This window comes from Bos taurus, chromosome 9 (genome assembly GCF_002263795.3).
Source record: "Bos taurus isolate L1 Dominette 01449 registration number 42190680 breed Hereford chromosome 9, ARS-UCD2.0, whole genome shotgun sequence".
Lineage (NCBI taxonomy): Eukaryota > Metazoa > Chordata > Mammalia > Artiodactyla > Bovidae > Bos > Bos taurus.
The window spans coordinates 72,318,320-72,345,943 of record NC_037336.1 but is presented as its reverse complement, the minus strand read 5'-3'; the positions used below and the strand labels follow the sequence as shown (position 1 = coordinate 72,345,943).

Genomic DNA, 27,624 nt, shown 5'->3' with positions numbered 1-27,624 from the left:
GCAGCACGCCAGGCTCCTCTGTCCTCCACTGTCTCCTGGAGTTTGCTCAAATTCATGTCCGTTGAGTCAGTGATGTTATCTAATCATCTAATCCTCTGCTGCCCCCTTCTCACTTGGCCTTCGATCTTTCCCAGCATCAGGGTCTTTTCCAGTGAATCAGCTTTTCGCATCATGTGGCCAAAGTATCGGAGCTTCAGCTTCGGCATCAGTCCTTTCAATGACTATTCAATATTGATTTTTTTTTTTTAGGGTAAAAAAATGTCATCTTTAATCTCCCCACAACAAACTAATGATTGAAACCATAATATATTTTATATCACCTTTGAAGAAAGTGAACACTGATGCTACTGAGAATGAATTTCATTTGTTCTTCGCTTTCAAACAGCTTAAAAAGGGAGATATAAAGCCCCAATTTCCAAAAAAAATAAATTTCAGATTTTCAAATAAGATTTTATTAATATACTCGTGTGTAATAGCTATAAGTCATTTGACTTCAAGTACCTATATATTTGAAGGCAGTGTGGTATAACAGTTAAAATGGGCTTGATAGCTGCAATTACCTTTTCCAAGGTACCTCAGTTTCCTCATCTATAAAGTGGGGATAGTGATAATAATACCTTTCTCATAGGATGCTGTAGGCATAAAGCAAGTTAGTGGATGTGAAACACATAGAACACAGTGCGTCTCCTCCTTTGGTTTAACTGTAGTCCTTTGGCCTGGAAAGCTACAGCTTATTTATCTCCTTACAAGGTTTTCCAGCAACATCTGCCATTTTTCTGAACTGGTTGGGGAATTATCGCTTTGCTTCAGCCCTTACATAACTCCCGGACAAGTTCCAAGGGACATACATTCAGCAAGCAACATACCGTCTGAGACCAGGGACTAAGAATGTGGGCCGTCGGGGCTGGGGGAATTCCGACTCTTCAAATTGTCACTAAACTGGGGTGGGGGTGGAGTACAGGCAACTAAAGTACAAAGCTTTCTTATAATTTTTAACTTACTCCTTTTTGATTGTTTTATTGTTTTTGATTACAAACCTTTGTTTTCCAGAGTTTTAACAAATTTAGTTGATAATTTTTGTTTACTCTTTGATGTTTCTGTCAGGGTCAGGAGCTTAGAGGTGCGTGCTCTGCCATTTGGCTGATGACACCTTCCTAGATAAAATTTTGAAGGTTAGCTTGTCCATACTTTGTTCTTTCCTGCAAAAAAGACAAGAATACCCAGAGGTTGTTCTGAGGCTAAACTGAGTAATGAGGTAATTAATGTGCCTGGCCCATTGTAAACAGTCCTTTTTTTTTTTGTTAGTAATTATTATACTGAAATAAACTGACTTGAAATGCTTGATATTCTAAGTTAAGGAAAATTTCAATACCAGGTTGTAGTAACCTTTACTTCCCTTTTAAGATAGCTAAGGGTAGCACTCTTGCTTCTTCAATAGTAGTCTCTTGCCTTTAAATATCTGGAATGTCTATTTGATCCTTGGCCAAACTCTGGATCCACAACTACATTTCATAAATATTATAGGATCTCTATAAGAAATGATAAAATATGAACTCAATTCATCTAAGGATTTCCTAGAGCCCACTGAAGAATAAATAGAAAAGAAAATATAGACAGAAAGAAAAGGTAAAAGTAAAGCTACATGTGGAATACCTGCAAAGGGAAACAACTCATGCAGGATCTCCTTGGAATACTCAGACTCATGCTGTTATTCTGCTTACTTCCCAGAAGTTAGAGCTCAAGTGATCTGGCTGGGATCAGAACCTTGCGTCTCTTAAAGTTGAAATTTACTACTCAGTAGAACTATCCACTTCTCCACATGTTATATAGATGTTTTTCATTCCCTGGACATTCTCCTACTTATTTCTCCATGGGCCTAATGACCTGCCCACTGAAAACCGAAGAGATGTGGGATAAAGAATCATTGTCAAGATGTATGATTAACTTGGCTAAACGTTAACACAGTTTTGCAATGAAAATCTTCCATCTCTGCCATTCAAAACTTTGTAAAAGATGTATTTATGGTGGTTTTGCTTATGCAAAAACTGCATTTCATAATTGTCAGTATTGTTTTTAACATGTGTTTCATATCAGATACAAGAAAGGTCAAATGAGAGCTGGAAAAAAAAAAAATGTTGGCCAAATCTGCTGTGAGTGAGTCTTCCAGCACATCTGGGAAACTCTGTAAAAAATTAACATTCTGGACTCATGGGAGGGCAAGATTATTAACTGTTTTTGCAGAAGCAGTCTATGTAAGCCAAAGCATATAAGAAATATTTTTAGATCTGTAGACCATTAAATATTGTACAGTTAGTCCACTGCATGAGAAAAAGAGTGGGCACTTAAACGACGATGTCTAGTTCCATTCACAGAGGAAAAAAAAAAATAAACTGTGCATTTGTTGGCAATTGCATTTGACAGTTTAGATTCTATGGTTAAAGTGTTACTAGAGAATTGAATATCAGACTTTTTTATTAAAAGAAAATTGAACATTAAGAGTTATAGCACAGAGCAAATTATAATCATATTGGCCTTGAATCTGACATAGCTTCTGTATAGAGAAGCAGTAGAAATATTTCTCCTAGAACCTCACACAAAGTCTAGATCCAAATTTCTATTTTTTCTTCCCCTCCTGTCAAATACCTTTTTGGAGGTAAGCTCAAGGAGAAAATTACTAAGAAATATATTTTCATTTGCAATGAGATATTCAAAACATTTGTTTTCCCCAGAAAGCCTAGGTGTGGATGTTTGTTCATCATTTAACTTCAGTCTGGGAATCATTCTTTATGTTACCTTTAGAATGTACAATGACCTTGAAATAAGCATATTTAGTTTCTTCCCTGTACCCAGTAGATAAATACGACTTAATCCATGTTATTTCTGTTTGGTTGAAGTTGGTTTAAGCATGTTAGAGATCCCTGGGGAGCTTAAAATTATACTGACACTTTAGTCTCCTCTCTTCTTGCCTGCAGCTCTGACACTGGTGTTTATTTTTTAAGTTCCTCCATGATTGAAAACCACTGGAAAGCATGTGCTTAGATGGAGGAAAGAAATCTAATCAAGGGCTAGACATGGATCAGCCATGGACAAATCCAAATGATTTATCAAATGGAGTCTGCATCTATACAGATAGTTTTGAAGATTACTTTTTCCCAGCCACATAGTGTGTTATTATCACAGACAATAATCTGAAAAATGAAAAGCCAATCATTAATAATGTTTCCAACAAATATATTCAGTAATGGAGTATAGCCTATACAATTTTCTGCATTTTTATGAAAAGAAAAAAAAATGGTTTGGATGGCAATGTCAAAAACTAAATATCAGGTCAGCCTGGGCTGGGGAACAGTTTCTTTCACTCCTAATTATTTATGGGAACATCAGCTACTCTGAGTTGACCCTACTCTAAATCATTTCAGTCCCCCAACACTAAGAATTCAGAAGGGTTAAAGCGCTAGGGGAAATAAAGATACGTGTTAAACCACATTATTTTGGCATAATGACTATCTTTTTAATTTGAATAGCTTGAGTGAGATTTATAGTCCTTATTTTTAACTGTTTAGAGATTAAAAACTCAACCATTCAGCACGTGTTTGTTGAATACCTACTGTGTGCCAAGCAAACCTTTATGACTCATGAAACTTATAAGAGACCATTTTAAAAAATGAAGACAATTACATATGAAATGGTGTTAAGTGCCATGGAAAAATACAAAGCAGGAAGGGGAAAGAAGTTTTCATTTTAAACAGGGTATCAGGAAAGGCTTTGCAGAGAAGGTGATGTGTAAGCAGAAACCTGAAGGAGATTAAAGTTATGCAGATATTGAAGTAGAGAAAGTTCCAGTTTCAGTGCTCAACAATCACAGTGCCTAGATAGAAGTATTTTTACTTTTGCCAATATTATTTGTACATAGGTAATTCAGTTAACAGAGTAAACTTCTTCTATGAAAAGATTTTCTCTTCCACCCTCCACTTTAACATGATATTCCTATTAACACATTTGACTGTATAATTGTGGACAATAACTGACCAATTATTGAAACCTAGAAGAAGCTAAATCTAACCCTAAATTTAACCCTAATTTTAACTTTGCCAATTTTTCCAATAAGGAGACAGAGCGTAAGAGAGATTGTGTAACTTGTCCAGGGTCACGTGCACAGTCACGTGTGGGGCTGCCATGTTTTATCCAGGCCTGTCTGACTCCAAAGCCCATGATCTAAACAGCTATATCTTATTATTTCTGTCAACTTTGATCTAAAATAAATAAGACTTCCCTGGTGGTACAGTAAACAGGAATCCACCCGCCAGCGTAGGGGACATGGGTTCAATCCCTGTGCCAGAAATATCCCACCTGCGGTGAAGCAGCTAAGCCCATAAGCCACAACTACTGAGCCTGAATTCTAGAGCCCACCCGTCACAAGTAATGAGGCCCATGAGCCTAGAGCCTGTGCTCCAGAACAAGAGAAGTCACCTCAATGAAAAGCCTGGCACAGCAACAAAGAGTAGACCCCGCTCGCAGCAACTAGAGAATGTCCACGAGCAGTAATGAAGGCCCAGCTAGACAAAAATAAATAAAGAAATGAAAATAAACAGTAAATGCAAGGAAGCTTCTCTTAACCACAGTGGATGTATTATAAACAATATAAATAACTTTTGTACCTTTTTCTGTAAGTCATTTTACCTCCTTCTTCAGAAAAGCATTTTCCCATCTGTTTAATAAGAGGCTGAACTAAGTCATTTGTTAAATCCTTTTTACACACAAAATAATAGTATTCAGTGATATATTCACTGTGGTCACTTTAACATCTTTTGAATCCTACCAAATCTTGGAACTGGACGTGGAACAACAGACTGGTTCCAAATAGGGAAAAGAGTACGTCAAGGCTGTATTATTGAATTAACTTATATTCAGAGTACATCATGAGAAACGCTGGGCTGGATGAAGCACAAGCTGGAATCAAGATTGCCAGGAGAAATATCAATAACCTCAGATATGCAGATGATACAATACTTATGGCAGAAAGCGAAGAAGCACTGCAGAGCCTCTTGATGAAAGTGAAAGAGGGGAGTAAAAATGTTGGCTTAAAACTCAACATTCAGAAAAGTAAGATCATGGCATCTGGTCCTATCACTTCATGGGAAATAGATGGGGAAACAGTGGAAACAGTGGCAGATTTATTTCGGGGGGCTCCAAAATCACTGCAGATGGTAACTGCAGCCATGAAATTAAAAGACTCTTACTCCTTGGAAGAAAAGTTATGACCAACCTAGACAGCTTATTAAAAAGCAGAGACATTACTTTGCCGACAAAGGTCTGTCTAGTCAAGGCTATGGTTTTCCCAGTAGTCATGTATGGATGTGAGAACTGGACTATGAAGAAAGCTGAGTGCCAAAGAATTGATACTTTTGAAATGTGGTGTTGGAGAAGACTCTTGAGAGTCCCTTGGACTGCAAGAAGATCCAACCAGTTCATCCTAAAGGAAATCAGTCCTGAATATTCATTGGGAAGACTGGTACTGAAGCTGAAACTCCAGTACTTTGGCCACCTGATGCAAAGAACTGACTCATTTGAAAAGACCCTGATGCTGGGAAAAATTGAAGGTGGGAGGAGAAGGGGACAACAGAGGATGAGATGGTTGAATGGCATCACCAACTCAATGGACATGAGTTTGAGTAAACTCCAGGAGTTGGTGATGGACAGGAAGGCCTGACGTGCTGCAGTCCATGGGGTCACAAAGAGTCGGACATGACTGAACAACTGAACTGAACTGAACTGAAATCAATGGCACAGTCAATAAACATGTATTGATTGCCTTTTCAGAGCTAGGCACAATCTACAAACACCATGACCCCAAATAATTTTTACTTAAGAATTTAATTATATGCTTTGGTATGGAATTTATAAAGGTTTGACCTGGATTCCAGTCAAACTAACTCTGTGTGCCTATTTTCCTTTGTGTTTTAACGCATAATTGCAGATGTGTTACTGTTTATTCTGGCAACATTATTGAAAAAAATATGTAAGAAAATGGACTACCTTAAAGCACCCCAAATAATCATATATTGCTGTGCTCCCTACTGATTTCATCTTATTTGTTACCTCCGTGATGCTCATCTCAATCACCAGCATTAGAAAATAAGTTCCACGAGGGCAGGGACACATCCATTACCCATCTGTGCATGTGGCTTGTATTATTGTACCTACTATACAATTGGTTATCCACAAATATTTATTGAATGAAGTGGGTAATTAAATTAATTTCAAAACTGAGGATAGGTCTAAGTTTTAAAAAACCTGTATCAGTTCTCCACTGAAATGTTAACAGTGGAGACTTGGACTCCAGCCCTCAATCTGTCACTAACTTAAGCTATGCAGCACAACTACTGATCTCATGCCCTACAGCCTGAATGCTACAACTGTACTGAAGCCCACATGCCCTAGAGCCCGTGTTTTGCAACAAGAGAAGCAACTGCAATGAGAAGCCTGCACACCACAACTAGAGAGTAGCCCCCACTGGCAGGAATTAGAGAAAACCTGAGCACAGCAATGAAGACCCAGTGGAGCCAAGAATAAATAATTAATTAATTAAATAGAAAAAAGAAACTGTGATCTCTGATGAGATTCCTCGACCAAGCTCTTGATCAGACTTCTACTGTCCTTGTCCAAACTGTCATCTTTATGAGGGTGGAGGTTAGTGATACCGGATCTGCTGGACTGTGGGATGTTTGCTGCAGTGAGACAGTGTGAGTGGATTCTAATCCTGCCCTGTGTGAGGTGGAGGATTGTAGCCCAGGGGTGGAAGCCAGAGAAACCTACCTGCTCATGACTTTGTAAGTTGAAACCTTACCACTAGATACCCAAAGGGGTTGTAGTCTGAGCAAATTAGAGATAAAGCAAGTGCTCCTAGGAGGACTGAAGACCCAGTACACACACAGGGGACCACCGGGGCTTGGCAAACCTGCCATGCATGCTAGCTTAAACACAGTGCAGATGGTCCCTTTAGCTGCCAGAGACTGTGGACAGCTGAGACCACATTTGACCATCCTCCTGGTCACCAAGTTCTGAAGTTCTGCAATGTTTTGGACTCCTCTATCTTCCCTCACATTTAGCCTCTCATCAAGCCATCCCAAATGACCCCAGGCCCCTTCATAACCATCCCTTCCTTCCCATAGTCACAGTCCCTATTCCCAACCTGCTGTCACCCACTACCCTCTGATGGTACAACAGCCCCCTAATCTCCTCAGTTTGGGTCTTGTCTGACTCTGGCCTCTCACACAAACTGCCAAGGCTCTTGAATTTCCTCAGGGTGAAGGTCTCATTGACATTCAAAGCCTTCCACTATCTGGCTTCTACCTAGTCTCCAATCATTTCTCCCAGGAGCCTTCTACTCCCATGAAATTGTTCAACCAATTTGCTAAGACACCCCTTGTTAACTCGTGCTTCCACGCCTTTGTATGGTTCTGCCAATTTGCACACTTTTCTACTGCCTCCCCACCAATCCAATATTGCCAGTAATTTTTTTTTTTGGCCGTGCCACACGGCCTGCAGGATCTTAGTTCCCCAACCAGGAATCAAATCTGTGCCCCCTGCAGTGGAAGCATGGAGTCTTAACCATTGGATCACCAGGCAAGTCCTGTCACTATTCTGAAAACATGTCAGATCTTCATCACTGAAGCCTTGTTTGACAGCTTTGCTCACGCTGTTGCCTCTTCCTTTAAACTGACCAGTTTTAATAACCATGCTACATTCTTCACATCGGGTTTGGAGGTACTTAATATCAGGCTGCATATGATTTTGTGGTTGTCTATGTGCTGTTCCCAAATCAGAACATAAAATCCAAATGATCAAGTTTCCTTTGTGTTCTTATAAACATCAGGGTTGCATCTGGGATTTAAATAAATGATTAATAAATATGCTTTGAATGTAATAAACCCATCCAAGAGAAAAAGATCAAGGAAGGGTTTTCTTCCTCCCAGATACACAGAACTGAATTCAAAATTAATGTTTGCAGGATGGTTTTACATCCCGTGGTAGTATCCAAGGGACATTTCTAAAGCCTTACAACAGCAATTTGAGAAGAAAAATGTCATTTCTCTGAATATAAAGTTTTCTTGCTTACTTTTGAACATCATGTAACCTAAGATGGGAAAGAAGGAAAAAAACCAAAGAGCCTATTGTGGATTTATCACTACTTCAGCCACTTATGACAGGTCTTGTGAAGACTCAGCAGGACTGACATCTGATATAGACTTTTCTCATTCTGTGAAGTACCTAAAACTATGGGAATCAATTTCAGAGCATAACTTATAAGCAATTGCAGTTTATATAATTATGAATGAATTTGCATAAACGTGTGCTAAAAATATACTCCATGAACTCTATAGATACCTTGTTGTGGGTACTTTGGTGCTTGGGAATCATGAAAAATAGCATGTTCTTCTTACACAAAGAGCAAGAAGGCATTCTTGATAACTTTGAGTTTAACAGAAGCAGTGATAAAGAATTATTCATAAGTAAATGAGATTTCAAGGAATGATGTCTGACACAAACACCGCAATTAGAGCTGAATGCAGGAAGAATGCTCATACATGGCAATTTTCCCTAATGGGTCCATAGTTATAAAATCAATTAGAACCTTTCAAGTAAAGAAGTATCAAAGTGTGGATAAGTCACAGTGCATTCTTTACTTTCACAGTACTTTCAATTTACAGGTTCTTGGGAAACATTTTAGTTACTCACATTTGGAAATAATGCTTGTAGTCCTTCCCAAGCTGTTCCTCAAAACCAGTTCCTTATTTCTGGTGCTATTATCTGGCCCTGCCCTGAGAGCTCCTAAGGAATTAGCTCGCAGACCTGAGAGGATTTATTCTGGAGTAGAGTGATCTCAATAAAGAGACTTAAAACCATTTCATGTGGAACATTGGAAGGAAAGAGCATCAACTAACCTGAGAAGGGAAGGTTAACGTGAAAAATATTATCTATTTTCCAATATTCTAGGTATTATATTATCAAAGAGAGAGTAGATCTCTTCAATGTAACTCATGGGTGAGCTAGAACCAGTGAAAAAAATTTCAGGTATCCAGATTTCAGTTCAATTTGTAAAGAATTTTCTAACAAAGGGAGAAATATTTCAGTGGAAGATGTAATTCCTTTGAAGGAATTTAGACTGGGGCTGTTTAGTGAAGTTTGAGGAGGGTTTTTGTTTTGCTGCTCAAAATGTTATCCATGGAATGCTGCTGATCTGATATTCTTTTTTTCCCCCTTGAGATTTAAATTTTAATGATAATTTTCACCATGATTTGACTTCTAAAATTATGGTTCCTATCAATTAAAAATGTACTACATTACCAGAGACGTTACTTTGCCGACAAAGGTCCATCTAGTCAAATTTATGGTTTTTCCAGTAGTCATCTATGGATGTGAGAGTTGGACCATAAAGAAGGCTGAGCGCTAAAGAAATGATGCTTTCAAACTGTGGTTTTGGAGAAGACTCTTGAGAATCCCTTGCACAGCAAGGAGATCAAACCAGTCAATCCTAAAGGAAATCAACCCTGAATATTCATTGGAAGGACTGATGCTGAAGCTGCAACTCCAGTACTTTGGCCACCTGACTCATCGGAAAAGACCCTGATGCTGGGAAAGATTGAAGGTGGGAGGAGAAGGGGACGACAGAGGATGAGATGCCTGGATAGCATCACCCATTCGATGGACATGAGTTTGAGCAAGCTCTGGGAGATAGTGAATAACAGGGAAGCCTGGTGTGCTGCAGTTCATGGGGTTGCAAAGAGTCAGACACACAGGAGCCACTGAACAGCAACATTACCAGAAAATTCCATTAATGTAGACCATTTATGTACTTATGTATGAAATATTTTGTGTGTATATCTGATGCACTAACAGACATAGAATGATGATTTATTAGTAGATGTTTTTGTTGTGGGTGGGGTTAAGAACACAAGAGGGGTTAAGAAGTCTACCCTCTTAACAAATTTTTGTGTGAAATAATGTTAACTATAGTTACAATGTTGTTAGGCAGATCTCTAAAACTTAAACTCCTTATATGACTGCAACTTTATACACATGGTATGGCAACTCCTTATTTCCCCTTCCCCCGGACCCTGGCAATCAACATTCTACTTTCTGCTTTTACGTTTCACTACTAATGCCTCTAGTAAGTAGTATCATGCAGTATTTCTTCTGTGTCTGGCTTATTTCACATAGCACAGTGTTTTGAAGTTTCATTCATGTCATTGCATATGGCAGGATTTCCTTCTAAGTCAGAATAATATTCCATTGTATGTATATACTACATTTTCTTTATCCATTCATCTGTCCATAAGCATTTAGATTGTTTCTACCTCTTGGCTATTGTGAGTCGTGCTACAGTGAATGTGGGGGACGCAAAGAACCCTTTGAGATCCTGATTTCTACACATCCCCTGATGGTAATTCGGAACAAGAGAAAGAGTTTGTGCCAAGTTGTAAATGAACACACCGCTTCCTTCTTTGATAAAGACTTGCTCTGGAAAGAAAATGCCAACAGAACTAAACAATATAGTTAGTGACAGTCTTGCTGCAGTAGAAGGTATATTTTGACTATCTTGAGAGTACTTTGACTATAGCTGGAATGGAAGAAATTTATCCTTTAAATAATAAACACTAGGGAATTTTCGCAGTAATCAAAATATCACATTGCGATATATATATATATATATATATAAATGTAACTTCCACTTTAACACTAAGATTTGTATTTCCCCAATTGAAAATATGTTTGAAAGCTAAACATCACAATCATAAATTCGCGCGCACACACACACAAAAAGTAAATAAAATGATCATTGCATGTCTGCAGTTCTCTGGTATTTATTGTAAAAAGTCTATTAGTTGAATATGCATTAGGCAGTCTTTAGGTTAAATAAATAATATATATTGCATATATGCATGTGCTACTATTTTAAATACAGATTCTGTTATAATGATAAAATAAGAATTCATTTTAAAATGCAGCTGGATTAAAAGTAGCTCTTCCTTATTATGTGTTTTCCCAAGCATATATAGTGAAAGTACTATCTCTATTATATAGAAGTCCAAAATGTTTTATAAGTGATATAAGAATATACATTACATATATACATTCGCTAATCCTGGTGGGGAGGGACTTCTGCATCCAGGCGTGCAGTTTGCATACCACAAAAGGCACAGGAAGAGGGAGAAAGTGGGAGAGGAACTCTAGTTCCCATATGCTTTGGCAGTAAACCACATCAGGTCTGGGGTCACCATCCATCCCAGTTTGTCCAGGACTGAAGGGTTTGCCAGCATTTGAGGCTTTCAGTGCTACAAGCAGCATAGTCCTGGCCAAACCAGGAGGGTAGGTCACCTTAATCAGGGCAGAGATGTGCTGTATGTGCAAACTTCAACCTTGGAATCTTGCCCATTGATCTGTAGGCCTGAAACAGTGAAGCCATTTTTTCACATCACTTCTTTCCTCCTTATGTTTTCAAGGTGAAAGAGCCAAGTAATCACGCCAACATCCTGACCAAGCCTGACCCAAGAACCTTCTGGACTAATGATGACTCAGGTATTTTTGGAAAAGTACATTCTGGCCCTATGCTCTACAGGAAGTATGCTCTAGTAATAACCCTACATAAAGGCAAGGTTGAGGAAAAATTTTGGCTTTACTTGCTTTTTTCGTTATACCTAGTGCAACACTAGAATGTACCTCACAATCACTTTTTTAAAAGTCCCTTTATAAATCTCTTTTTTTTTTTCAATATCTAAAGCATGTATACCATTAAATACAGCTTGATGAATTATGTATATCCAAGTGTTGAGGGAACAAAGCAACGAGTCTATTTCATGGAGTAGAGGACAGAGAAATAGGATAGGGTGGGCAAATACAGGGGTTCCAGTGTCTCTTCCAGGGTGAAGAAAGATTTTAAAAACCCTAAGTGAGAGTGAAAGTTGCTCAGTCGTGTCCAACTCTTTGTGATCCCATGGACTATATAGTCCATGGAATTCTCTAGACCAGAATACTGGAGTGGGTAGCCTTTCCCTTCTCCAGGGGATCTTCCCAACCCAGGGATCGAACCCAGGTCTCCCACATTGCAATCTGATTCTGTACCAGCTGAGCCACAGGGGAAGCCCATTAAAAACCCTAAGGCAAGTCGTATTCCAAATACTCAGTGGAGGGCAGATGTGACTTGTGCTATCAGTCCCAAACTATACATCTAATCAGAATCAGAGGAATGCCACTTTCTGAGTTTGGGGAATATGCTTCTGTTGTATAATTAAAAACTGCACTCCGACCAAAGGTGGAGTGTGCTTTTACAGGAAATTGAAGACGCTTTTTCATTCTTTTTCACAAACACATTGAGCCGTGAGGCCTAATGACATGAAGTAATGACACTAGAAATGAGAAAGCAGCAAAATAATTAAGACAGTGGTACTAGAGCTTTCACCTTCTCTATTTAAATAGGGCCTAATTAAATGGAGAACAGTGGTGACACCTACTATTTGTATTAGGTCTCCTGGTTTTACAAAGTATGCTCGCAAAAATCCAATTCAAGGTTTGGGCCAACCCTGTGAAATAGGAAGGACAGCCTGTCCTTACACCCATTGTGTGAGAGATGAGATCAGGTGCTGAAAGAGGGTAGCTGACATCCAAAGCTAATGAGCAGAGAACGCCAGGGCTGGTGGTCGGATGGAGAGCCTGCATGCTCGGTTCTGCATTACTCTCCCCAGGAAGAAGTAGCTCTCCTTTGAGAAGCAGCATGAGCTAAATTGGTGCTTTAATCTTTTATTTATAAAAGATTGTCAGAGACCATGCCTATTTGCAAAAGCGGGAGGGGTTGAAGAAGAGAGTGAAAAACTCTCTGCTGTCTTTTTTTTTCAAAGACCAGGCTTATAGTCTAAACTTGTTATCAGTTAATCTGTCAAAAAAGATATTCTGTCTTTTTTTATGTCTTTTGAAGAATGATGAAGAAGCATGAAAGTGAATTGGCCTGTTTATGCCATCATTGCAGTCCATTGGTAATAGTATAGCCACAAAATAAACAAACCGTCCACTGGCTAATACTGCTGTTAAGATCTACAGCACTTATGTTGTAAAGAAGCTATATAGAGCAAAACATTACAATCAGAATATAAATGATTCTTAAAGTTAAGTAGAGAGAATGAGATGAGAAGAGAATCTTTACAGGCCAGATCAGAAAATGATGCTCAGGCACTTTTTGGAGATGAAGAAATTATGTTACAAGAAAAATGAATGCAGGACATGTACAGAAATGGTGATAGGAATCATTCAGAACTACTCACCTTAGAAACTCTGAAAACTGTTTGTGTCATCAGTGGGGTTACAAAGAGAGTATCCTTTCTGTAGTAGCAGGTCATCTAGTAAAGATTCTTTCCAATAATCAATTCTGAGACTGAGGTCTATGCCTAGTGCTTTGGTGGGGGGAGGTAGTTTTTCAGTTACTGAGACATGGGTATTAAAATCTCTACTTGTAGTCATAGAATGATCTTTTGCTTCTTAAAATTCAGTCAATTTTTGCTTTATCTATTTTGAAGTGCTAATATTAAGCACATACACTTTTATAATTGTTATAATTTCCTGATGAATTGTATTCCTCTTTACCTCTGGTAAATCTTCATTTGAAGTTTTTTTTTTTTTTTTCCTGACATTAATATAACCAAGTCAGCCTTCTGATGCCTACTTTTCACATGGTATATATCTTTTCTATCCATTTACTTTCAACCTATCTGTGTCTTATAAAGTTCTTCTCTTACAGACCTCATATAGTTAGGTTTTCCTTTTAAAGATTATCTGACAATCTCTTCTTTTTACTTGGAAAGTTTGGACCACTTCAGTTCAGTTCAATTCAGTTGCTCAGTCGTGTCCAACTCTTTGCGATCCCATGAATTGCAGCACGCCAGGCCTCCCTGTCCATCACCAACTCCCGGACTTCACTCAAACTCACGTCCATCTACCCAAACTCATGTCCATCGAGTCAGTGATTCCATCCAGCCATCTCATCCTCTGTTGTCCCCTTTTCCTCCTGCCCCCAATCCCTCCCAGCGAGTCAACTCTTAGCATGAGGTGGCCAAAGTACTGGAGTTTCAGCTTTAGCATCAGTCTTTCCAAAGAACACCCAGGACTGATCTCCTTTAGAATGGACTGGTTGGATCTCCTTGCAGTCCATGGGACTCTCAAGAGTCTTCTCCAACACCACAGTTCAAAAGCATCAATTCTTCAGTGCTCAGCCTTCTTCACAGTCCAACTCTCACATCCACACATGAACACTGGAAAAACCATAGCCTTAACTAGACAGACCTTTGTTGGCAAAGTAATGTCTATGCTTTTTAATATGCTATCTAGGTTGGTCATATGGAGAAGGCGATGGCACCCCACTCCAGTACTCTTGCCTGGAAAACCCCATGGACGGAGGAGCCTGGTGGGCTGCAGTCCATGGGGTTGCGAAGAGTCGGACACAACTGAGCGACTTCACTTTCACTTTTCACTTTCATGCATTGGAGAAGGAAATGGCAACCCACTCCAGTGTTCTTGCCTGGAGAATCCCTATGTGTCTATGGGGTCACACGGAGTCGGACACGACTGAAGCGACTTGACAGCAGCAGCAGCAGGTTGGTCATAACTTTCCTTCCAAGGAGTAAGCTGGACCACTTAACTTAGTGTGACTGTTAGATATAACTATACCGTCTTAGTATTTGTTTTCCTCATGTTCCTTCTTTTCTTCATTTGCTGTTCTTCCTTTTATGACTTCTCCAAAATCATTTGAGTATTTTTAGAATTCAATATTAATTCATCTACTGACTTAGTGGTGGCTCTGAGGATTAATTAATAATTTTCAAAAACCGTTATAGAAAACTTGCTATCCCACTCATCTTCCCATCCTTTACATTATGATTCACATATATATTACTTCTACATATGAAATTAAATCTACAGTATAATAGATTTAAAGGAAAACAAGAGGAAAACTATTTTTTGTATTTTCCAAGATATTTACTATTTCTGATGTTCTTTATTTTTTCTTGGAGATCCAGTTTTCCTTGTAAATAATTTCTTTTTAACCTGGAAAAACTTCTTTTAGCATTTCTTATGATGCAGTGATTCTCTAACAATGATATCTCTCAGTTTTCTTTTATCTTTATGATATGCCTTTATAAATGAAAATATTTTTATTTAATTCTTAAAGGATTTTTTTATAGGTATAAAATTCTGAGTTAGATGACTTTTTTTTTCCTTTTATCGTTTTGAAGATTTGGTCCATGGCCTCTGGTCTCTGTAGTTTCTGATGAGAAGTCAGTGATGATTTAAATTATTGCTATTCTGATTATAGTATGCTGTCTTTCACAGGCTGCTTTAATTTGTTTTTAATCTTTGGTTTTTATCAGTTTGTCTATGATATATCTAGACTAGAATCAATGTTCTTTAAGATGTAGATCTCTGAAGTTTAGAAAGTTAAACATTCTTCTAGTCTATTAGCAGTTTTGTTAGAATTTGGATCTGAGGCATGCAATTTTTTCAGTTGTAGTTTCTACACCATAGCGTGCCCCTTCTTTATCAGGACATCAGCACCCCAACTAAAACTTCTCCTAGATGCCTTTAATTCTGTGAGGTGTAAGCATAAGCCAAAGCAACTCTGCAGCTGTCCTTCTGCAACATGCAAATTTATGAGCCTGCAAATGGATTCTTTACAAAGACAACATTCTAGGTCCAGTATGAATTTTATTAGGGTGTATGTGTGTGTTAGTTGCTCAGTTGTGTCCAACTCTTTGCAACTCCATGGACTGTAGCTCACCAAGGCTCCTCGGTCCATGGAATTCTCCAGGCAAGAATACTGGAGTGGGTTACCATTCTCTTTTCCAGGGGATCATCCCAACCCAGGGATCAAACCCAGGTCTCCCTCATTGCAGGCAGATTTTTACCATCTGAGCCACCAAGGAAGCCCTTTATTAGGGTAACTTTTACCAATTCCTAAAATAATGGTGATGAAATGATTCCACCATTTCCTCCAGAAAATATATATCAGTGAATGGAATATTTCCATTCAAAGCCACCCATAATCAGAGAGTATTTTATTTTCATTTAATCTAATGTACAGTCTCTTGATGTACTGCTTTAAGTGGAGTTCAGTGTTGAAGATAACTAGTCAAGATGGTTTGATAGAAATAGAAGTTAAATTTAAAAATCTTTTGTTTTGAAGTAGGGAATTACTGAGGGTTAGCTTGCCTTGAAATCTGGTGAAGTGGCCTTTATTTTCATACTCAATATCTTTTTGCATGATTGCCAGAGGATGGGGCTGGTGTGCTCAGTTGCCATATACATATATGGTGATGGGAGAAACAAAAGTAATTTTTAAAAGCTTTTTTTAAAAAAACACATAATATAAAAGTAGTAGCATATGTTCATTATAGAAAAGAAATGGAAAATTCACCACCCATAATCTTCCCACCACACTTCTTTCATTCTCTCTCTCACTCATTCCCAGCATTTGTTCTGACAAAAAACAAACAGGCTGTACAAGTTTAGGCTCTTTCCTATTATCTTTGTTTTTAGGCTTTGAAACCTGATTTATTTGGTTTTGCACACCTTTGTTTTTCAGTCTCTGGTCCTGCAGTATCCTGTAGCATCCTCTTAAATGAGAATTCAAAGTAGGATGAGTTTCCCGACACTTTTGGAATGTGTGTTTTTCCAGGTATTATTATTAACAACACAGATAATAGTCTTTACTTAGAGGAAGTCAGATAATGAAGTGGTTAAACAATAAAGTTTCTTTTGCAAGGGCCATGATTTTAGTGGGCACCTGTTTTGCCAGGTAGGAAAATGTAGCTTCTTCATGTTCTCCCTGGGTTCTTCCTTGAAGTCACCTTTTAACAAAATGCAGTTCTACCTTTGGGATGTTCAAAATGTCTAGATTTCATTCAAGCAAAAGTTAAAGAGCAAATTTCATTATTATATAAATTTTTCCCAGATGGAAAATTAAATTTTCCCTTTTATTTTCAGGATTATCATTATCTCTTTCTATTTTATAGTGATTCATCACATTTTAAAATTAAGGGCAAATTTGGGGGGATGTACAAATCAAAATAAAGAGGAATATTCATATTTATTTGGGAGCAGTAATATTTTCTGCACCAAATGTAGAAATGAAATGATTCATAGTTTAGAAACATATGGACTACAGAAATATGTCAGTGTTTCAGAGAATACATAAAATTAGATCATTGAATTAATATAAGGAGAAGGAAAACTTCATTCCACAGATCTTTTAAAATGAAGAAAACATAATTTCTAGATTTTTTTTCTTAAAAAGCATAACACTCTCATATTTAATATCTAGGAGTTGCTTCATCCCTCAAATATGGCATTATCTGATGAGAATGTTAAATAGATTCTCAAATATGAGAAAATATGAGAAAAGTTAAACATACTCTGCTACAATGGAAACCTTCTATCTGATACTTGTTGGCCAGTGTAGACTTTGTTTCTTGCTATTAGAGATAAACAATTTAATAAAAATCTGTGGATACATGAAGATCTCAGGTAGACTGACCTCATTTACTCAGTTCCTAATTAAAAAAGGTAGCTATCTCAGTGAAACTCACCTTACCCACAGCACGAAATTCCAAATAACACATAATGTCACGGATGGGAAGGGCTTTCCTGATGGCTCAGTGGGTAAAGAATCTGCCTGGAATGCAGTAGACATAGGAGACGCAGGTTTGATTCCTGGAAGATCCCCTGGAGGAGGAAATGGCAACCCATTGCAGTATTCCTGACTGAAAAATCCCATGGACAAAGGAGATTGGTGGGCTACAGTCCATGGAGCCTTAAAGAATCAAACACGACTGAGTAACCGTGCACATGTTGACTGGTGGGAGCAAGATAATGCTAGGCTTTGGAAAGGACAGGGGCATAATCATAAGAACTCTGCATTCCTGGATGCTTTTGACTTCCCCTATCTCTGCAACTCAAACTTTTCTAAATCACACTTGGTATTTATCCCCGCCCCCCCACCTCCCATCTTTGATCAGAAAGCCACAGTCATCCTCAGTTTCCTGAACCACATCTCTTCCAGTCAACTGGACTCACATCAGAGCTGACCGGCAAACCATCTGGTCATGCCTCCCAGTGAGCCATGCATGGATCAGCAGAAAACTGCTCAACACTTCACCTTCTGCTGTGGTTAGTGTTGTGAGCTCTTGAGGAAGGCCTCCTGAGTTTGCCACTAAGTTCAATGCTTATTACCTGTGTGACTTTGCACAAATGATTTCACGTGCAAAAATAGAATATTATAATAGGTCATAGTTTTTGTGAAGGCTAAAGGAGATAATTCAGGTGAAGTTATTAATAATTTACAGCTCTGTCAAGCATATGGTTAGTGGTCAATTTATGATGACTCTTCTTATTTGGAGAAAGAATTATGTCATTTCTACAAACCTGAAAACTCATCCCCCTGCCGTATATAAGGTCTGCAAACTATGGGTTGAAAGAAGAGTACATTTTATTTTGTCATTACTCAATATTCCATACTGTTCTCAACCCATTGCTTGTTTATTCTTTTATTTTCTTCTCCCTAAACTAAGAAGCTCATCATCCATGTTATCACACATAGCACTGATAAGCCTTCTGAAAATAAATATATGGTTGGACTGAAAAGAGCCCTCAAACTGAAAAGAACCTTAGACATTGCTTTGTCATTTATATAAAATATCACCTTTGTCAGCAAGAATCCGTATATAGCAAAAAAAAAAAACACACAAAAATGTTTAGTTTTGCATAACTTTAACCATTTACACTGATTTAGAGGGTTCCAAGTTCAAGGACTGCTTGTTTAGTTCTGTAAATAAGTGAGTAACAAAATGTCATTTCAAAAGTTTGCTGTTTAAGGATACTTAGAGTCATGGGCATCTAACATTTAAGTTTGACAGCAAAATGTTATCAAATCTGATCTCATGACAGTCCTGCTCCCTGGTGTGTGAATGAATAAGGGTGTGGCTATAGACTCAGCCAGTTCAGTCCAGAGAAACCCCCTCTCTCTCCCTTGAATTGTGTCAATTAAGGTTTACAGTTAGAGCAAAGTCTGTTTCTCTCCTTGTTAAACTCATGATTTTCTCTTCCTCTTGATTATGGCCAAAATTATTATACTTGTTATTTCTGCTGTTTGACTCAAGGCTGTGCATGCTCAGCTCAGTCGTGTCTGACTCTTTGCAGTCCTTTGGACTGTAGTCTGCCAGACTTCTCTGTCTATGAAAATTTTCCAGGCAAGAATACTGGAGTGGGTTGCCATTTCCTACTCCAGGGATCTTTCCAACTCAGAGATTGAACCTGTGTCTCCTGTCTCTTGCTTTGGCAGGTGGGTTCTTTACCACTGTGCCATGTTGGAAACTCAAGGCTACACTAGCAATTTTTTCACAATGGCTAATTTTTCTGATTCCCTAACATTCTTTTAAAATATTTACACATCATAGTATTTCCTTGTGCCCATTTTATCCAAATCATTCTTTTCATGTCTAAGATCTTTGATTTCCATAGTATTAAAAGACATTACATTGTGGTCAACAGATGGAATGGTATCAGGAAATTCCCTCACTTAAAATAAATAACCAAAATAGATTAAACGCAACTTAATAATTTTAGTGAAGTTATTTTTCTCATATTTTAATAAATCTTTTCTCATTTTATAAGTTTATACCAGAGTGATGTGATAGTAGATTTTTAAAAAATCTAGTGGATTTTAGTTACAGCTAATGTTAAAATGCCCTCATGCATTTTATTATTTTAAACATGCTGAAATATTCACCTTTTGACAGCTTTCTTTTTGCCCAAGAAAGTGTCCTGCAGTACATGATGCATAGACATGAGATAGTCGGGAGGTAATATGTATATCACAGGAAAAATAAATGGAAAAAAAAAGGTTTTTTTAAATTTTATTTTTTTATTGAAGTATGTTGATTTACTATTTTGTGTTAGTTTCATGTGTACAACAGTATGATTCAGATATATACATATGTATTCTTTTCCAGATTCTTTGCCCTTATAAACTATTAAAAAATATTGAGTGTAGTTCCCTGTGCTATATAGTAAGCCTTTGTTGGCCATATATTTCTGTCTTACTGGTGTATATGTTAATCTCAAACTCTTAATTTACCCCTCTCTCCACGCTGCCCTTTAGTAACTTTGTTTTCTGTGTCTTTGAGTCTACTTCTGTAAGTTCATTTGTATCATTTGAATAAAGGGTTTTGGACTGTTTTTATCATAATAACAGAAATATTTTAGCCCCATCAAAGATAGACAAAGCTTACAAAATTTGAAGAAAAATGATTTTACAACTTTAAAATTGTACGTAAGAAGAATAGGCCAATGACAATAATGAAAATGGGTTTCCCCTGGGATGAAATGGCCCACAGAGAGGGGTGGGTGCAGGATTAGGGAGTGAGGGTACAGGAAGAAAGGGGTAGGATGGATCCAGTTGAAACTAGGAAGAGGGAGGTTTATGTAAATCGGGATACTCAGAGATGAAAATAGAATTAAAATTTAGGGCAAGGAGACCCAAGCAAACTCATTTGTAAAATGAGAGTTTATTGAAGTAAATCCATTCTAAGATTCTTTCTTACTTTGAAGTTCCTTTATTCTATGAAGGTGTGAATTTGAAAATAAAAAGAAAATGCAAGAGGATTTAGGGGAAAAAATGGTTTAGACAGGGCTGGGGCCTTTGGAATAGACTTCAATGAATGTAGCACTGAGAACTCTGACCTTTTCTCCTCAGAAACATATGGCAATCAGTTCTTTATTAAAATTTTGGCTCTTAAAAGAAAATTTTATGTTAATATTTCAGCTACACTGTTCTTATAGGCATTAAATTATATAACATACTTGAGTTATCAAATTGTTCTCCCATACCTAATCTTATCTTTCCAATCACCCTGAGGGATTAACTATAATGAATGGGTGTTAACCCTGAGGACACTTAAAAGAAGTTAAGTGCTATGCCCAAAGCTAAATATTAAGTCATACATTCTAAAACACTGAGCTGGAAACTCAGATCTCCTGGAAACTCCTCCAATTCTCTTTCTACTGCTTCAAAAGGGTAAGTGGGGAGCTTTGTTAAGGAAAGTAGTTTGAATGTGAACACAAGTGGCTGAGGAAACAGCAGTCAAGGAGGAGATTCTAAGTGACCTGTGAGCTTGCCATTGGGTGGGGCACTTGTGAAAAGGAGGAAATTAAGGCAAAGAGGGGGTTTGTTTTACAGAAATTAGATATACTGTATCTCTTTCTGCCTGGCACTCTGCTAGGACAAGGAAGAGTGCCTGTCACTCTATGGACAAGGAAGCAAGAGTTTTCTGCCTTGAAAGCTTAGGTAGACAGACTAGACAGTCACTGGTAGGCTATGAATAAAATAGTGTAAACACAAGTTAAAATCATGATAGTTGCCTGCAGATGAAGGATTGGTTTTTAAAACAGAGAGGCAGATTGTTTTACTGGTTAAAAGTAGAGCTTTTGGTATCAGAACCTACACTTGCATTCTGGTTTTGTTTTTTTTTTTAATTTATTTTTGGCTGTGCTGGGTCTTCAAAGCTATGCGTGGGCTTTCTCTTCATTGCTATGCTCAAGCTTCTCACTGCGGTGGCTTCTCTTGGTGCGCCAGAGCACAGGCTCTAGGTGTGTGGGCTTATAGCTGTGGTGCAGGGGTTTAGTTGCCCGTGGCATGTAGGATCTTCCCTGTGCAGTGAAGTGAAAGTCACTCAGCCGTGTCCGACTCTGCGACTCCATGGACTGTCGGCTACCAGGTTCCTCAGCAGACAGTCTGTGGAGTTTTTCAGGCAAGAGTACTGGAGCGGGTTGCCGTTTCCTTCTCCAGGGATCTTCCTGACCCAGGGGTTGAACCCTGGTCTCCCGCATTGCGGGCAGACGCTTTACCATCTGAGCCACCAGGATCAAATATGTGTCCCTGTATTGGTAGGCAGATTCTTAACCACTGGACCACCAGGGAAGTCTCCTGGTTGTTTTGTTTTGTGGTTTTTAAAATTTTTTATTCAACTACGGCTGATTTATAATATCATGTAAATTTCAGGTATACAACACAGAGACTCATTTATACATATATATATATATATATTCTTTTTCGGATTCTATTCAGTATATAATATAGTTCCTTGTATTATACAGTAGGTCTGGTTTTGCCAATACTAGCTACTGTTGTTTATCTCTTTAAGCCTCAGATCTTAAGAATGAATAAGGGGTTTATAACAGTTTTTCATAAGGTCATTATGAGGATTAAATGAGAAATTGTATAGAAAGCACTAAAGCATAATATCTGCCACTTAGTATAATGTTGGCTATTATAATAAATGCCCTAAACTGTGGAAGTTACAGGGAGGAACATGTTCATTTCTGCTTATTAGTATGTTAGCATCATCTGGCTAAGTGCCTGGCTTTAGAACCTGCAGGAGAACTATTCCTTAAAATAATTTATAAGGATATTTGAACATAGTCTAAGAAAAAACTCTACTAACTGATGCTAGTTGACAATGGTAGAGATAGTCTTGGAAGTAGAGGAAAGTATAGTGAAAAAGAGAAAACTGAATAAATGGTTATTAGGAATATCATAGGGAGGTTCACAGTCCCTAGGATCCTTTTAACACCAACGGAATCTGCTCACAGTTCTATGAATAGCATGAAATGAGGCTGGAGGTGCTGTTCAAATAAAAACTCCAACTTTCATATATATACACAATGGTTTCAAACTTTAAAACAAAGAGAAAAGGAGCATTTAATGTGCTGGCTATGAACTCTCCTATCCTTCCTACGCATGGCCTATGAATACAGTAGATCTAAGGTGAGTAGTGGTGGGGTTATTTTTGGAAATGGCAATGGGTCTATAATGGTCCAGACACATGCCGTCACCCAATCTCTTTGTGAGATAAATGATCAGAAAGCAGACTGTGAATATCAGAAAAAAATTGCTCTGTGAAGAAAAATAATTGGTTCATCTGGGGAGGGCAATATGTTAGACCATGTTCTAACACGACTACCTGTGTTAGAAACTTTTACTATTATTCCTGGAAGTACTCTACTTATATCTGATATATTTGTTCTTTTTTGACCTCTTTCTGGAAATGTACTTTCTAGTGTTTTTTAAATTCTAAAATTTTAACATTTAAATAATATTAATATGGCATATACTGTATATTACATATACATGTACATAATTATCTATAACTGTTTTAAGAAAAGAGATGGAAAAAGAATAGTCATTTTGGAGTATCTTATAAGGTTCCTGTTAACCTTATAGAAACTGATGATCTTAAATAATGAAAGTTGTAAGAAAAGAATATGGAGAGTGGAAAGAGATAGAAAGGAGGTAGAGGAAAGTGGTAAGTGGGGCTTAGACAGAAATTACGTACATTGGGCTCCTTTCTGCTCTTTGGTTATTTGTTATAATTAAAAGGAAAGTCAGAAGGCTGTGGGCCATCAGTGTTGCTTACAAGAGCAGCTGTGGATATAAAAGTACAGTATTTACAAGGAGGTAAAGAGAAAAAAGGAAAATGCTTTTACTTTTAAAAGGTAAATTCAAAGACTTATTAAACAGAACTTGGCAAACTGGGTTTATGTTGGTACATAGAAACGACATGATTTGAAGAGTGAATTTCAAATAGGTTTCTCATGATGATCTATGTTTGTGTTCTAAGGCTTTAGATTTTTAAGGAATAGTTTATGAATTGTGAAGTAGAATCATTGTAGATATTAATGATAGTATTAGTCTGATATCTTTTAAATCTTCTATAAATGAGGATAGAATATAAGGCAGTTTTAAGCATAAAATTCTATAAACAAATAATACCATAGTAACTTCTTCAGTGACCATATTTATTTAGTGTAGAAAGGGAAGTATTATTCATGATTCCTATATTTGGCTCACATCTGTTTAATTTCTTCTCTGTAATTTTCTTGTGATCTTAAAAGAAAGCTTATTTTTATTCCTTTAGATGTTATTTATACCTTTTGTGAAGTAGTGATTATGAAACAACATGGAAAAATAAATAAAAGAAGTAGTTAATATACCTGAAACATCTGGCCAAACCATCAGTTTCCTTTTTTTTTTAAAGTATTTATTTATTTGGTTGCGGGTCTTTGTTGGCATATGTGGGATCTTCCCTTGCAGTGGTCGCTCAGTTGATGCTGCTTAGGGGTTTAGCTGCTCCACAGCATGTGGGATCTTAGTCCCCAGAAAAGGAGTCAAACCCATGTGCCTCATGGGTCTACAAGGCAGATTCGTAACCACTGGACCACGAGGGAATTCCCAAACAGTTTTATGTCTGAGTGTGTGTGTGTGTGTGTGTGTGTGTGTGTGTGTGAAAGAGAGACAGAGATAGAGACAGAAAAATAACTAATCTTGTTAAAAGCATTCAATAATCCCAACTCCGAAACAAACGAGTGCTATCAAAATTATCTGATGGGATGACCATATGCTCTTAGAAAATTAGGCTCCAATGGTTACCTGGAGAAGGGCATGGCAACCCATTCAGTATTCTTGCCTGGAAAATTCCATGGACAGAGGAGCCTGGCAGGTTACAGTCCATGAGGTGGCAAAGAGTTGGACACAACTGAGCAACTAACACTTGTACTAATGGCTAATTGTGGATGTTCTGATCAAGGAAATAATAATAAAAATAAAAATAAATTTACTCTTATTAACAAATCTAGAATAAACATTTCTCACTGAAATGTATAATCTAAGCAAACAACTGAATCTTTTAATGTCCATTGTAGGGTTTTAATCTGAGAAATAAAGATAAGTAGGAGAAATTATGTTGGGTCCAGCAAAGAGATTTATCCATCAAATATACCCAATATTTATTGAACACTGATTGTAAGCAAGGCATATGTTTGGAAGGAATGAAAGACAATTACACAAAATAATTCTGCTCTTCAGTGTCTCAAGTTACTAGAAAAATATAAACATGTACATGAATTCCTAAAATTCCTGCTCAGCTGTGGGAGCCATTGCTAGTGGTGACAAGATCAATGAGATTATTGGTCTCACAGTTGGGGATGAGCTTTAAAACTTTAAGAAAAGCTGTTGGGAAATGGGGTTCCTGCCATAACTTCTGCAATTCTAAGAACAGCCAATTACAGAGATATAATGGGCACCTCCCAAAGTAGCAGATCAAGAAGAAGTCAGGGCTTTTTAGGCATCAGAAGGTCTAAAGATGTCATACCCTGACATCTGGAGTATTTGCCTACTTCTCATTACCAAGTTGTGCTGCCATTGAGTAAAATATAATATGTACCTTAGGTGACCTTCTGAATGTCCCACAAAAATTGTGTAGTGTCAAGACAATGCTTTCCATACATTTACTCAATATTTTCCAATTATATTAAGTAGATGTCAGATAGTATAATTAGCACATCACAGTGATCTTTCTTGGAATTTTTGCTCGATGGACTGTTGCAGTGCCCAATTTTCATAGGCTTACAAAGAATATTATAAATTATTAGCTAAAAAGAGAGTGGGAGGACTACAAAACAACAGAACCCAAATAATAAAGTCAGCCAGGAATGTTTTAAAAATAATGAAACGTACCCAAATCTACCAAGCACTAAGAAAAAGCAAATGGAGATGTAGAAACCTCAGGAAATAGAAATCCAGGTGCTCAGTATCGAGTCTGTGGGTTCTTGCGTTTTCGTATCGTGGTGTGAGATGATTGTGCCCTACCCTCATGTGATAGAGGACGCCACAGAGTTCCTGGCAGAATCAGCGAGTCCTCAGCTTTGATCACAAAAATGGATAGCTCCAATATGATACCCCTTTTCCAGGACATAGCTGGGGGCCAGTAGTGAAGGAGAATTCTTTCTGTGTGCAGAACTTAAGAGCAGTGCTCCTGGTTCCTCGTTTTGCTTGGAAGGAGACATGGGATTATAAGATGAATTCGTGTTCAAGAAAAACAGTCAACAACCTGCAAGGACTTTGCATCCTCTTCTAAGCGAAAGGATTAGTAGGATTTGGGTATGCAGGATAGTTGCATCATGTCAGGTAGAAACATGACCTGTCACTGTCCTTTTATAGAGATTAAGTGAGATTTAAGGAGATGAATATGGGTCCAAGTTGACAAGGGCTGGGTTGTTGGTAGTTTTATGTATCAATTTCACTGGGCTGTAGTTTCCAGGTATGTGGTCAAACACTTCTAGATGTTTCTAAGAGACTATTTCTTGTGCAAGATTAACATTTAAATCAGTGATACTCTGCAGAAGAGATAGGTACTATCCGTGGCTCACAGAGACTACTTTTTAGTTGGGGGAGACATATAACAAATGCTCAAAAAGTCAGCTAATAAAACTAATATGCAGGTAACTGAAAACAGGGTGAGTGACGCTGTGTAAGTGTTGTTGATTCTGAGAGACAAATGTCAAGAAGGATCCAGTCACGTGAGCATCCAGGGAGGGAAGCATTCCAGGTGAAGGACACGGCACAAGGTTCTCTGAGCCAGATACAAGCTTGGTCTGCAAGAACAGCTAGGCTAGATGGCACAAATCTGGAAGGGAAAGCGGAAAGAAGGATCTAATAGGTAATAGGTAGACAGAGGAGCAACATGAATTGTTTGTGTTGCCTGGTCTTCAAGGAACTCAAAGCCCAGAGAGACACCTGAGAGTTAAATAAGACCCTTGAGATTTAAATAACTAACAGCACAAAATCCTTGACAATGGAGGGAGGGGAGAGGCGTGCAAAGGATTAGCTGACTATGGAGCATTATTAAAATAAGCCACATGACATGGGCCTTCAGAAGCTCCTTTTTAGATTTATCTTTTCCTAGATATCACAGAATTGTACAGTGTGAGAGTTGCAAGAAAACTTCCTGCACATTCACTTGAGAAAGTAGATAATCGAAAGGGTTCAACATGCCCAAGCCTGTATTGTAATGGCATTAAGGCATAGCAGGGCCTTAGGAAAAGCAGAAATATACGTAAGCATACTTGTGCTTTTGGGAAAGTGCTACTCAAAATTTAACGATTTAAATACAGACTTCGCCCTCCCTGAGTATAGCAACACTGCTCATCTCGGGCATCCTTGTTAGATCCAGGACTTGGCACAAAAGAGGTGCTCCATGGAGGCCTGAAGGATTAAAGAACAGGCCACCATTGGCTGGAGTTTGTGCCTCTCTCTGTAACTGAAGGATAAAGCTAAACAACTAGAAGATGTATCTTTTGTGCTGCTTGTCTTCTCTCACCTGCTTTGATTGATTCTCCTTTCTCAATGGACCCATATTTATGTTCTATTATCTCCCATCCACCTTGAGCAAGCAAAAACTCCCTTGGTTTAGCTTTTGGCTTACTCTCTGCTTTTTCCACCTTAAAATTTAGCTTTTACTTCAAACATTTGGTAGTAAGAATTTATTCTGTTATCATGGCATTTAGTTTTTTTATTGCCTACTCTGGAACATTGTGTGCATGGAGACCAAGGGAGGACAAAGGACTTTGAAAAACAAAGAGGGTAACCTTGTCAAGCCTTTGAAGGAATTCCCATCCAGCTGCTCTGACCTTGACACAGCAGATTAAGTGGCCCGTACCAGGTGATGCTAGTGGTAAAGAGCCTGCCAA

At 38.0% G+C, this 27,624-nt stretch overlaps 1 protein-coding gene across 1 annotated transcript in view; it reads left to right on the top strand.

Annotated features, from left to right (window-relative positions):
- Nucleotides 1-27,624, top strand: part of SGK1 (serum/glucocorticoid regulated kinase 1) — a 112,633-nt gene that overhangs the window by 72,674 nt on the left and 12,335 nt on the right. Inside the window, exon 3 of the mRNA XM_005210965.5 lies at nt 11,505-11,580. Coding sequence (XP_005211022.1) covers nt 11,505-11,580 — 76 coding nt within the window. The remainder of the gene's footprint in view (nt 1-11,504; nt 11,581-27,624) is intronic.